Source organism: Calidris pugnax, unplaced genomic scaffold (genome assembly GCF_001431845.1).
Source record: "Calidris pugnax isolate Ruff unplaced genomic scaffold, ASM143184v1 scaffold4, whole genome shotgun sequence".
Taxonomy (NCBI): domain Eukaryota; kingdom Metazoa; phylum Chordata; class Aves; order Charadriiformes; family Scolopacidae; genus Calidris; species Calidris pugnax.
In genome coordinates, this window is record NW_015090781.1 from 1,905,627 (window position 1) to 1,918,680 (window position 13,054).

General features: G+C 58.5%; 1 protein-coding gene across 1 annotated transcript in view; it reads left to right on the forward strand.

Moving 5' to 3' along the window:
* Window positions 1-1,266: 1,266 nt before the first annotated feature.
* Window positions 1,267-13,054, forward strand: part of SLIT1 (slit guidance ligand 1) — a 78,685-nt gene continuing 66,897 nt past the window's right edge. The window contains exons 1-3 of the mRNA XM_014959851.1: window positions 1,267-1,332; window positions 1,644-1,715; window positions 2,353-2,424. Coding sequence (XP_014815337.1) covers window positions 1,651-1,715; window positions 2,353-2,424 — 137 coding nt within the window. The 5' untranslated portion in view covers window positions 1,267-1,332; window positions 1,644-1,650. The remainder of the gene's footprint in view (window positions 1,333-1,643; window positions 1,716-2,352; window positions 2,425-13,054) is intronic.

Below are 13,054 nucleotides of genomic sequence, written 5' to 3' on the forward strand. Positions count from 1 at the left end.
AGGAGCTGGGCAGCCCATGCCCCTTGCTGCTTTGTGGTCCACAAAAGATGCCAGCTTAGATACTTCTGACCAGCCAGGCTTCTGTGTGCCCTTGAGGGTGAGGGTTGTCTCTGGAGCCAGTGGCTAGACCTCCCAGTCCCGGCAAGGGGCACAGAAATGCAGCAGCCACTGCTGTCCTTTGGGCCTTGTCTGCCCTTTTGGGGGAAATCCTGGGGAGCCCCAGCCCCTGGGCACCTCCTGACTGCCTCCTTGCTGATCTCTGCCTCTTCTCTCCTCAGGGAGCTCAATGGCAACAACATCACACGGATCAACAAGAATGACTTTGCTGGACTGAAGCAGCTCCGTGTCCTGTGAGTTCCCAGCGAAGGGCTGGCTGCCCTGACCTTGGCGGGGGCCCTGCTTGGCTTGTAGCCCCTCCTGGGGCTGGTAGAGATGATGCTGAGCCCTTTGCTGGGCATCTGCTGGCGGGGCTGGAGGGCAACTGTGTTGGGTTGAGCATGGTGGGCTTCCAGCTGGGAGGGAGTGGGGAGAAAGAGGCCGGGTTGTGTTGAGGGGATGGTGGGAGCGCGGTGGCCCCGGGTCTGGAGGAGCATTGGTGACCCTGCTGGTGAGACGGGGTTGGGGACCACCTCTCCGGAAAGCTGACCCCTTCTCTCTGCAGGCAGCTGATGGAAAACCAGATCAGCACGGTGGAGCGTGGGGCGTTCGATGACATGAAGGAGCTGGAGCGGCTGTGAGTGCCCGGGCGCGGAGGCGGGTTGGCACGGGGCCGCCAGATTTAGTCACAGAGAGCATCCTTTCCTTTTTTTCCTTAAACCATAATGTATTGGTGCTGCCTGACTTCAAACAGCTTCTGTGGTGCACAGCAGCGATATTTCACAGTGTGGGAAGCAAACCTTGTTGCTGGGCTCGTTATTGCGTTGCTGATGGGGCTGGGGCTTCTGTCCCAATGGGGGCATCCAGTGTAGGGAGAGTGAGATGGAGGAGCTGGGCAGCCCATGCCCCTTGCTGCTTTGTGGTCCACAAAAGATGCCAGCTTAGATACTTCTGACCAGCCAGGCTTCTGTGTGCCCTTGAGGGTGAGGGTTGTCTCTGGAGCCAGTGGCTAGACCTCCCAGTCCCGGCAAGGGGCACAGAAATGCAGCAGCCACTGCTGTCCTTTGGGCCTTGTCTGCCCTTTTGGGGGAAATCCTGGGGAGCCCCAGCCCCTGGGCACCTCCTGACTGCCTCCTTGCTGATCTCTGCCTCTTCTCTCCTCAGGGAGCTCAATGGCAACAACATCACACGGATCAACAAGAATGACTTTGCTGGACTGAAGCAGCTCCGTGTCCTGTGAGTTCCCAGCGAAGGGCTGGCTGCCCTGACCTTGGCGGGGGCCCTGCTTGGCTTGTAGCCCCTCCTGGGGCTGGTAGAGATGATGCTGAGCCCTTTGCTGGGCATCTGCTGGCGGGGCTGGAGGGCAACTGTGTTGGGTTGAGCATGGTGGGCTTCCAGCTGGGAGGGAGTGGGGAGAAAGAGGCCGGGTTGTGTTGAGGGGATGGTGGGAGCGCGGTGGCCCCGGGTCTGGAGGAGCATTGGTGACCCTGCTGGTGAGACGGGGTTGGGGACCACCTCTCCGGAAAGCTGACCCCTTCTCTCTGCAGGCAGCTGATGGAAAACCAGATCAGCACGGTGGAGCGTGGGGCGTTCGATGACATGAAGGAGCTGGAGCGGCTGTGAGTGCCCGGGCGCGGAGGCGGGTTGGCACGGGGCCGCCAGATTTAGTCACAGAGAGCATCCTTTCCTTTTTTTCCTTAAACCATAATGTATTGGTGCTGCCTGACTTCAAACAGCTTCTGTGGTGCACAGCAGCGATATTTCACAGTGTGGGAAGCAAACCTATTTCTGTTTCTGTAGCTTTTAAAGTCCTTTCTGATGCTTTTGAGGTGAGGGGCAGGTTAAACACAAATCACTCTCACTGTTATCAGCTGTGTCCTGTGTGTTAGCGAGGGAGCCGTAAGTTCCAGTCCAGTACGCAGTAAAATAGCTCAGCAGTTTAAAAATCCCGATCTGCTCGAGCAAATAATGCGAGGAGCTGAGCGAGCAGCAGGTTAACTGCGCAGTTAAGCAGCAATCAGCAGTTAACAGCTTGGAGTCCTGTCTGCGTGTAATTACAATATTGTGAGTAAGTTTATTAAAGCCCCGTTGGTTGCCCTTGCCCGGGAGTGCTGTGGGCAGGACAGGGGTGTCCTCGCCAGGCGGGATGCTCCGCTCTGATGGCTCCTCTGAGCGAGCCAGAGCTGCCAGCTGGGCTGCAGGGGTTGTGGGATTGCTTTGCCCTCCAAATCCTGACCCTTTCCTCCTTCCCTGCAGGCGGCTGAACCGCAACCAGCTCCACACCCTGCCCGAGCTCCTCTTCCAGAACAACCAGGCGCTGTCGCGGCTGTGAGTACCCTCCGTGCTGGCAGGGCTCCCCTGCCCGGCCGTGGCGTGGGCTCGCTCGTGGGGCTGCCGTGGGGTTTGGAGGGGCACTGACATCCTGGGGGGATGCTCCTTCTGGGATGGTTGTGCTGGTGGTTGCTGCTGTTGTGTCTCAGTCAGTGCCCAGCGTGTGGCTGGGGAATGCACCCGAGATCCTCAGCTGGAGTGTGCAGTGTGGTGGGGAATTGTAGGGTGACAGAGATGATGAGGGGCCTGGAGCATCTCTCTGGTGAGGAAAGGCTGAGGGACTTGGGTCTTTTTAGTCTGGAGAAAAGAAGGCTGAGGGGGAATCTGATACACACCTATAAGTACTTCAAGGGTGGGTGTCAGGAGGATGGGGCCAGGCTTTTTCCAGTGGTGCCCAGGGACAGGACAAGAGGGAACGGGCACAAACTTGAACGGAAGAAGTTCCATCTCAACATGAGGAGAAACTTCTTTGCTGTGAGGGTGTCAGAGCCCTGGCAGAGGCTGCCCAGAGAGGTGGTGGAGTGTCCTTCTCTGGAGACATTCAAACCCCACCTGGACATGTTCCTGCTCTGGGTGGCCCTGCTCTGGCAGGGGGTTGGAAGAGATGATCTCCAGAGGTCCCTTCCAACTCCATGTCATTCTGTGACTCTGTGAATTGGCTTTGCCTTGCAGAAGCCTTGGGGCCTGTGCTGTTAAAGATGGGGTTTAAGGGCCTGGGGATGCAGGAGGAGGTGGTGGCCGTTTGGGCTGGGGCTGGCCTCCCTGAGCCAGGCTGTGAGCCCCACAGCCTCCCCTCTGGGCGCAGATCACAGGCTCTGGAGTGGGGTGCCTGTACCCCCTGGACCAGGTTGTCTTGAGGGGAGAGTGAAATAGAATGTCCTCAGGGGGGTCACATCCTGCCCAGAGATTTCCATGGGGCACAGAGTGCCCCACGTCCCCGCTGCAGAGCTGCCTTCCTGCTGCTGTCTGGGGCAGCCTGGGGCAGGAGGGGGAAACCCTGCCTGGGGCAGATCCAGCCCCTTGTGCCTGCTGCCCCTTCCCCATCCCTGCCTGTCCCTCTGCACCCACAGAAACACCCCCAGGGACCATCTCCTTTCGTGCAAGCCCCAGTCCCCTCCACTCCTCCTCCCTCCATGGGGCAGCAGGCTGCCTGGGCAGGGATGCTGGGCTTTCAATAAATACTCTCTCTTCCATATTGGCTTTCCCTCGCCTGGGGCTGCTTTGCCAGGGGAGTGATGCTGTCAGCAGTGCCAGCATTGTTCCCTCTGCAGGAAATCCTCTTAACTAAGAGTTTACCAGCTCTCAGCTCGGTCAGGCACCACGTACACCTGGAAGGGGACTGCGAGGAGGAGAAGGGCGGGTGCCAAACCAGGGCTGGGTGCTCCCCATCGCTTGGAGAAGGTGCTTGCACCCTGTGGCTGATCTGCAGTGTGCAGGAGCAGGGCAATCGTGGCTGGGACACGAGCTCTCTGCTTATTGCATCTTGTCTCCTCGTTTCTCCGCTGTGAAATGAGGATGCGGGATTCCTGCTGGGGCAGGGCAGGAGTGGATGAAATGGTCTGGAGTGGCAGAAGGGGCTTTGCTCACTGGGGATGCCAGTTTCTTCCACCAGTGCCAGGGAGTCAGTCCCGGCGTCCAGCCGAGGCGGGGTAATGAAGGGTTAAACCGCCGTGTGGGTTGCCAGCGTGGGATGTGTGAAATGGTGGATCAGCGCCAAATGATGGGCCTAGGTAATGGCAGCTGATAGCACAGGCGTTCAATTAATTATCAAATGGCATTTGTCGAGCTCAGCTGTGCCGTATCGCGGCGCCAGCAAGGACCCATCCTCCTCCAGCCGCCCGTTGCGTAACAAAAACAAGGTTGGGAGAATTATTTTACAATCATTTAATGTTTCCCTTTTAATCTTCTCCGGACTTTGATACCAGGGTCTTTCAAAAAGTAAACCCCATCCATTAACTGGGGAGATACAAAAGGGCAGCCTCCTGGGCGGGCTGTGTGGTGTGACCCCCCATGGCCCCCGGGCTCGCGTGGAACCGGGGCCACGTGTACCCTCACACGGTGTGCATGGGGCTGTATATACCCTCACACAGTGTGCACAGGGCTGTACATACCCTTACATGGTGTGCCTGGGGCTGTACATACCCTCACACAGTGTGCAAGGGGCTGTACATACCCTTGCACGCTGTGCATGGGGCTGTACATACCCTCACATGCTGTGCCTGGGGCTCTACATCCCCTTGCATAGTGTGCACGGGGCTGCATATACCCTCACACGGTGTGTACAGGCTGTACATACCCTCGCACGCCGTGCACAGGGCTGTGCATACCCTCACACAGTGTGCAAGGGGCTGTACATACCCTTGCACGCTGTGCATAGGGCTGTACATATGCTTGCACAGTGTGCATACCCTCAAACGGTGTGCATGGGGCTGTACATACCCTCACATGCTGTGCCTGGGGCTCTACATACCCTTGCATAGTGTGCACGGGGCTGCATATACCCTCACACGGTGTGTACGGGCTGTACATACCCTCGCACGCCGTGCACAGGGCTGTGCATACCCTCGCACAGTGTGCACGGGGCTGTATATACCCTCACACAATGTGCATGGTACTTTATATACCCTCACACGGTGTGCACGAAGCTGTGCATACCCTCGCACAGTGTGCAGGGGGCTGTATATACCCTTGGATGCTGTGCAAGGGGCTGTATATACCCTATAGTGTGCAGGGGGCTGTGCATACCCTTGCACAGTGTGCACGGGGCTGCATATACCCTCACACGGTGTGTACAGGCTGTACATACCCTCGCACGCCGTGCACAGGGCTGTGCATACCCTCACACAGTGTGCATGGGGCTTTATATACCCTCACACAGTGTGCACAGGGCTGTACATACCCTTACATGCTGTGCCTGGGGCTGTACATACCCTTGCACAGTGTGCAGGGGGCTGTACATACCCTCGCACGCCGTGCACAGGGCTGTGCATACCCTCGCACAGTGTGCACGGGGCTGTATATACCCTCACACAGTGTGCACAGGGCTGTACATACCCTTACATGCTGTGCCTGGGGCTGTACATACCCTTGCACAGTGTGCAGGGGGCTGTACATACCCTCGCACGCTGTGCATGGGGCTGTATATACGCTTGCACAGTGTGCATACCCTCAAACGGTGTGCATGGGGCTGTACATACCCTCACATGCTGTGCCTGGGGCTCTACATACCCTTGCATAGTGTGCACGGGGCTGCATATACCCTCACACGGTGTGTACGGGCTGTACATACCCTCGCACGCCGTGCACAGGGCTGTGCATACCCTCGCACAGTGTGCACGGGGCTGTATATACCCTCACACAATGTGCATGGTACTTTATATACCCTCACACGGTGTGCACGAAGCTGTGCATACCCTCGCACAGTGTGCAGGGGGCTGTATATACCCTTGGATGCTGTGCAAGGGGCTGTATATACCCTTGCACAGTGTGCATGCCCTCACATGGTGTGCATGGGGCTGTACATACCCTCACATGCTGTGCCTGGGGCTCTATATACCCTTGCATAGTGTGCATGGGGCTGTATATACCCTTGGATGCTGTGCAGGGGGCTGTATATACCCTTGCACAGTGTGCATGCCCTCACATGGTGTGCAGGGGGCTGTGCATACCCTCACACAGTGTGCACAGGGCTGTATATACCCTCACATGCTGTGCCCGGGGCTCTACATACCCTTGCATAGTGTGCATGGGGCTGTATATACCCTTGGATGCTGTGCAGGGGGCTGTATATACCCTCACGTGGTGTGCACGAAGCTGTGCATACCCTCGCACGCTGTGCACGGGGCTGTACATAGTGCTGTGGGTGAGGAGGGGTGTGCAACATGCATCTGCAGGTGCATTTCAGCCTCTGCCTGTTGCTTTACTGTTGTTTCCCTCCATGTGGTGGTTGTTTCAAACCTGTTCCCTCCAGCCCTGCCTCGGGGCTGTCTTCTGGCCACCTCAGCTGGGAGAAACCCTGCCTGGGATGAACACCAGCACCTGCAGCTTCTCTTGTGCAACCTGGGGCTGTGTGAGGGGGATCCGACTTCGCAGCCCCTCAGCAACAGGCAGTGCCGTATCTTGGGGAGCAGAGGGTCCCCGTGAGGAGCTGTGGGATGGGGGACAGTGCTGGGGCCACCTGGGGAGAACATCAGGAGCTGCTGCCTTGGGAGACCCTCAGGTGCTACACAGTGGAGGACCTTCTGCTCCCTCTTCTTGTGGTTTCTTGGTGCTGAGGTGTCCAAGGACAGTTTGGGGGGGGACACACAGCAGGGCAGGGGGTGCCCAGGGCAGAGCTTGTCTAGACACATCGTCACGCTGGTTTAGCAGGAGGTGGGATGTGGGCTGGTGCTGGTCCAGTGTGGAAGGTCAGGAGGACACTCTTAAGTTGCCACAACCCTGGTTCAGGCTGCCGGGATATGAGTCAGTGGGGAGCAATTTTAAGCTAAAGTGGAATCATCTCACCTTGAACAGAACCCAGAGTCTCTCCAGCAGGCTTTGTGCTAATTTAACCCGTGAATCGGACCTGGGGTGGCTCCACGGTTTGATGCCCCCTCCCTGCCCTGGAGGCAGACTGGGACCAGTGCTGGTCGAGGTGGGATGGGAAGAGAGGACTCTTACCAGCGCTGTGCTCTTGCAAATCCCAGTCTCCAGACCACTTCTAGCGAGCAGTGCCTGTGCAGGCTTCCCTGTGTCCTGTGGGCTGCGACCACACACTTTGTGCTCCTTGAGCTCCCGAGGTACCTGCTGGGTCCTCACGTCCTCACACCGTGATACTGGGAGGTCTTGAATTAGCAGAAACTGGCTGAACGAGTCGGGCTGAGGTGTGTTTAGCTGTGAAATGAGGCAGCCAGCTCTGGCAGGTGGATGGCAGCTGCCAAAGCCAGGGGTGGACGCAGGAACCAGCGGGCATCAACATGGGCATGAAGATGCAGGAACTTAGATGGGTTCCTGGGTGCTGGCCTGCTCGGTCCAGCCTCTTTTAGCCTTAGTCTTGATGCATCTTCAGCAGCAGCATCAGTAACACGTCAGCAGGTGAAGGCAAGTCTGTTGAATGTGGGGTATGTGATACCCACGGAGCAGCTTTCCACGGTACCTCGAGCCTCATGGAAATACCTCCCGAGCACAGAGAGGGGGACCTTGGGCTCGGGTTGGGATGGAGAGCTGTTTGTCCACCTCCTGGGTCTGAGTGTCAAAGCCTAATCCCCGTTGGTGGGGCTTTGTGGTCTCCCAGCCTGGTTCGAGCTGCAATTAGTTACTGGGAGCTGGGCTGTAAAGAGCATTTGTGCATGGGGATAATGGGAAAGGGTCGGAGTTAAACCTGATCCGTCGGGGCTTAAATAAACTGGGGAATGGCAGGAAAGGGCCAGCGGAAAGCAAACCTTCAAATGAGGGCGTGGGGGAGGTGAGACGCCCAGAGAGGAATGTTTTCCCCTCGGCATTGGGGAATATTGAGCTGACGCCAGCCCGGAGCCCGTCTGGATCTGCGATGGGGGGGTCGGGGGGGCTGTGCCAGCGCCTCGGCCGCGGGGCTGGGAGGCAGCAGGGCTCTCCGCGTGGCCTCCCTTATTTATACACACCACAACGAGCGGGTAACTCATTAAGCAGTCCTGGTGGCTGGAAATGGTGCTGATCTGAGGTTTCACTGGAGAGCGCCTGACCCCATCGACCCCATCTCAAACTGGGTTTAATTAAACTGTCAGCACTGGACGGAAGAACAAAGCACTGTGGGCTTTGGGGTGGGGGTGGGGGGGGGGCAGGGTTCCCCAGCAGCTCGCTGGGGAAGAGCGTGTCTCCTGCGAGGTGGAGGGCTGATAAAAAAATGGATCTTTCCTTCCATCAAGGATTACCCAGGCAAGAAGGTGACCTCTGCTATTGCACTGCCCGGTGCTGGTCTGCACATCGTGGCTCAGCAGCGGTGCCCTGGTGCAGCCCTGCGGCACGCCGGGAGCTGGGGGGGCTGACAGACCCTGCTTCAGCATCTCTCCCGAGCTGGCAGGAGTTGTTTTTCCCCTTGGGATGGGGGACCCAAGCCTTTGCATTTCCCTCTGTGCCCTTGGGGAGGGATGGGGGAAAGATGAGAGAGGAGCTTTGTAGCCTTGTCTCCCCTCTCTCCCCGCCTCCCCTTAAAACCTCCTCCTGAAGCTGTTTCTAAGCTGGGTGGAGGCTGTGAGGAGGAGAGAGGAGGCTGGGATGGCCGTAGCAGCAGGGTGAGAACAGAAATGCTGCGGGTGCATCGTCAGGGAGGCAAAGACGTGGGCTGTCGAAATGTGCTAAAGGCAGCCGGGGTGGCTATAAATAAATGGCTTTCTCCAAGGGAGAGCCGAGCTGGCGTGAAGGAAGGGAGGAGCAGTGGGTGCTCGGCTGCGGGGAGCTCTGGGGAGATGCTCCCACAGGGGAACAGGAATCCCAGCTGGATGCATCCCCCTTGGGAGCAGCTGCCCAGAGGTTTCTCCTGCTGAAAAACCACAGCAGCAGAGTGGGAGCTGAGAGAGGGTGAGCAGGGAGTAGGGGAAAAAGGTCTTGTCTCCAGCAGAAGGTAGATTTAGGACTGGGATTGTGTCTGGTCATTTCTTGTGTGACCCACGCCAGCATCGTTGGTGGAGGAGATGGTGCCGCGTCCGAGCTGGCAGCCAGTCCCAGGGGGAAGGGCTGATGGTGCTGCTCTCTCCCCTCTGTAAGGGCAGGGGCTCTCTGGAAACAGCATTAACATCTCAATCAGGACCGGTAGCTTTCTGAGCTGGGGCCATGCAAAGTGCTGTAGGAGCTGGGGGGATTGTCAGGCTCCTGTGAGACTCTCCTCCTGCAGGCAGAACCTGCAGGGGAGTAGTGATGCTCTCCACGTCCACGTCTGAGGGGCTGATCCAGACTCCCTCTGGACCAGGAATGTTTAAAGATCTGGGTGATGAGGGACTTTTGAGCTGGATCGAAGAGAGCACCAGAGCTGGGTGTGCTGCCCGGGCAGAAAAGGTTGCATTTCGATGAGCTCTGGGGCAGGTTCCTTGCACCATCCCTGCATCTGGCCAAACCCGGCTCTAATTGCCTTTGGGAAAGCAGGAGGAGAAAAAATGGAGCGGTGCTAAATAACTTGAGAAAATGCAAATGACATCCTTCAAGAAGGAAAGAACCACAACCACGCGGGAGGAAGCTGTGAGCTGAGTAGTAGCAAAACAGGGTGACAAGTGAAAAAGGAGCTGTCGGAGAAAGGAATAACAAACCAGGCCCCGCTCGGATGGGGCTGGCTGCGCGTGGGAGGTGTTGCTTGCGAGACTGTGCCAGTGACCGTTCCTCTTGGCGCTGCACCGGGAAAACCCCCAGATAGGAAAAGGGGAGATGGAGAAACGTTGGGACAAAAAACTGCGTGCCTGGTGTAGCCGTGGAGCCGTCCCGAGCCCCTGCGGCGGGGGCTGTGCCGGTGTGGGAGGGGAGGTGTGGGTGCAGCTCTGCTCCTCTCCCAGCCTGGGGGGGAATCGCCCGCCCGAGCCCCAGTTTCGATCCCACGGGGAGGATTTTTTGGTGCCTGCTGGTGTGTTTGGCTCCCTGGGAATCCTGCCGGTGGTGGTGGGCTGGCACTGGCCGCACGCCGGCTCTCCCGTGCCAGACACCCGTCCCGTCCTCCCACGGCCGCTGCCGTCGGGGCTTTGGCTGAGGTTTCGGTGCCTCTGGGGGGGTGTTGTGCTGGGCGTGCAGCGGGGAGCCCCCAGCCGCTGCGTGGGAAGGGCCCCCTGGGCACCCTGATGGGTTTTCATCTTTCCCTGAGGGACCGCGGTGGCTGGAAGAGGGGCCTCGTCGCAGCCCCCGGGAACAAAGAGTCAGTGTGGCTCGTGACAGCTCTAAGGAAACGCGGGGAAACAAATGTGCCACTAATAGGTGGGGAGGTTACCTAGGAAAAGATGCTGCCGGGCGGGCGGGCGGGTGGCCAGCCCCCTCCCCAGCGGGCTGACAGGCGGCGAGGGGCTGGGGCTGGCACCGCACTGGCCGCACGCCGGCTCTCCCGTGCCAGACACCCGTCCCGTCCTCCCACAGCCGCTCCCGTTGGGGCTTTGGCTGAGGTTTGGGTGCCTCCGGGGGGGTGTTGTGCTGGGCGTGCGGTGGGGAGCCCCCAGCTGCTGCGTGGGAAGGGCCCCCCGGGCACCCTCCTGGGGTTTCATCTTTCCCTGAGGGACCGCGGTGGCTTTGGCTCCCTGGGAAGGGGCTGCTCTGCTGCTCCGCTCCTCGCACCCACGTGTACATCCTGGTGTCTCCGTGCACAGCTCCGTGGTCCAAGGGGAAGGTGCCAAGGTTGGGAGCAGAGAGCAGCACCCCCCCCTCTCCCCACCCCCCCCGGAACAAACCTCCCTGGGGGGGGCTGCAGTGGGGCCAAGGTAAGGTGGGTCTGTGCTCCGTGCCGGGTGGGCTTGCCCTCATGTCCCCGTGGGGACAGCATCCTTAGGAGTGGGGTGAGGACATCACTGGGTTTTCGTGCCGGGTGTCCCCGCGGGGGGAGTGACACCCTTCTGCAGGGAGCTGCTCACTGCCTGCCTGCCCTCCCCCTTTTTCCTCCATCCTTAGTGTGCCACAGACCTCAGCTCTTTTTGGGGACCCCAAAAAAATTCCCTGAGTGCAGCCAATGGACTTAAAAACTTGTTTAAGACCTTTCCGTATTTAAGCACCTCAATAAATTTTTTGGGAGCTCAGTCTGCGGTGGCACAGGAGTGCCAGGGTGAGGGTGACTGCCGTACCCTGACATGCCTCTGAGGAGCCTTCTGCTTCACTTCCCACCAGCATGGGGGACAGTGCAGGCTCTCTTTGGGGGTCCCCCAGCCCCCAGCTCTCTCCTGTGCCATTATCCCTCCAGCCGAGCCGGGGCTGCCGGGAGCAGGCGTTGCCAGCCTGGCGATAATCTGCCCCCTCCCTCCACGCACCCCCTTGTGCTCCTGACCCGGCGCCTCCTCCAACTTTCTGGGTGTTGAGTGGCTTCCAAGGTTTCCCTGGCAATGTGCGGGGTCGAGCCCTGCTCCCGGGGCTCCCCCCTCCAGCTGCCGGCTCTGCCGGGCTCACCCTCGGTCTGGCTTTGGGCACAAGGGCTTGGATTTGGCTTCGTTAATGTTAGGGAGGCAAAAAGGTCTGGGTCTGTCCAGAGGGGCAGCTTCCAGCCCCCTGCCCCTTTCTGCAAACCGCCCCACTCCACGTGGCATCGTGCGGAGCATCCCTGCCCACCTCCCCGGCCATCCCTGCTGCACCAGCCACTGGGAATTTGCAACCTGCAGGAAAAAAGGATGGAAAATCAAGTCTTCCTAATGCTGGGCAGTGGTGCTAATTACACAGCTGTTAAAACACAGGGGAATTCTCTATTCCCTCATCTCAGCTCATTGCCTACATTGTGCCACATTCGCCCCTCGGCCACCCTTGGTCCCCTGAAAGAGTTAAAAGAGCACTTGGAGGAGCCGATCCCTTTGTCCCGAGATTTTGGTAGCAGAATAAAGGCATTTCCTTCCTCCTGTTTTCACAGCTCAGATAGCAGAAGGGTTCAAAGTAATTTTAAAGAATCGTGAGCAGAATTAGCCCTTGGTAATTTGACTTCCAGGATGTGGAAGGAAAAAGCCTTGTGCCGTGATTTTAGGGTCAATTCTAACTCGGTACCCTTGCACTTGTACCCCGCTGATGTGTTAACCTGCAGAGCCGGGTAATTAACCTGTAAGTCAGGTCCCAAAAAGCTCATGGAGATGCTTAAAAATAAGGTTGATTCTCCCGTGGGTGGGTGCTGAGCCCCCTTGTCTCTCCTGCTGGGACTGTCCCAAAAACAAGCCATCAGTAGTTTCCAGCGCTGCACCCACCTGCAAGGCTGGCTGTGCCACGTCCCTGCTCCCGAGGGGTCCGTGGTGCCCCCAGCCCCCGTGCCCCAGTGCCAGCTGCTTGGCTGGGTGGGCACTGGCGCCGGCTCCTCGTGGCACCAGGATGCTTTACCCACCACAGGGGTGGCAAATTTTCCCTGTGCTGAAGCACCTTAAAGACCAAATGTGTTGTGTGAGTGGGGAAGATGCCCCTTCTCATGCCCCCCCGGTGCAGCAGAGCTTGTAGGCATTGCCAAGGAGAAGCTGTCCCCCCCACCCACAGGGATGGACTTGGGGGGGATCCCAGTTTGGAGACCCCGCTTCCCAGTGTGTGCTGATCAGCATCTGGGCACAAGGAAACCCGGCTGGCTGCACGTCGGGGGTGGGTTTGGGGAGGTGGGGATTGATTTTCCAGATTCTCATCTGTGTTAAAATAATTATCATCCCAGGCTTATCCTCACTTAACCAGCGAGACGCAGACGTCTGTGGTCAGGACCCCCACGGCCCCACCAGAGCTAAGCACTGTACGGATTAGGGGGTCTTACCAGCTGCCTCCCCCGGTCCCTCTGTGGTTCTTGAACCCCCCCCTTTGCCCCGAGAGGCTGCGGTCTCCCCGTTTGTGCCTGTATTTCACTTCAGGACAGGAAAAGCTGGATTAATTTTTACTGCTCCCAAGGGAGTGGTTGGTAACCGAAGACGTCTCGCTATCTCGGTTTCTGTGAACCAGGAGGCAGGAAAGGGCAGGGATCCTTTAAAATGGTTTCCTCCCCCCCCCC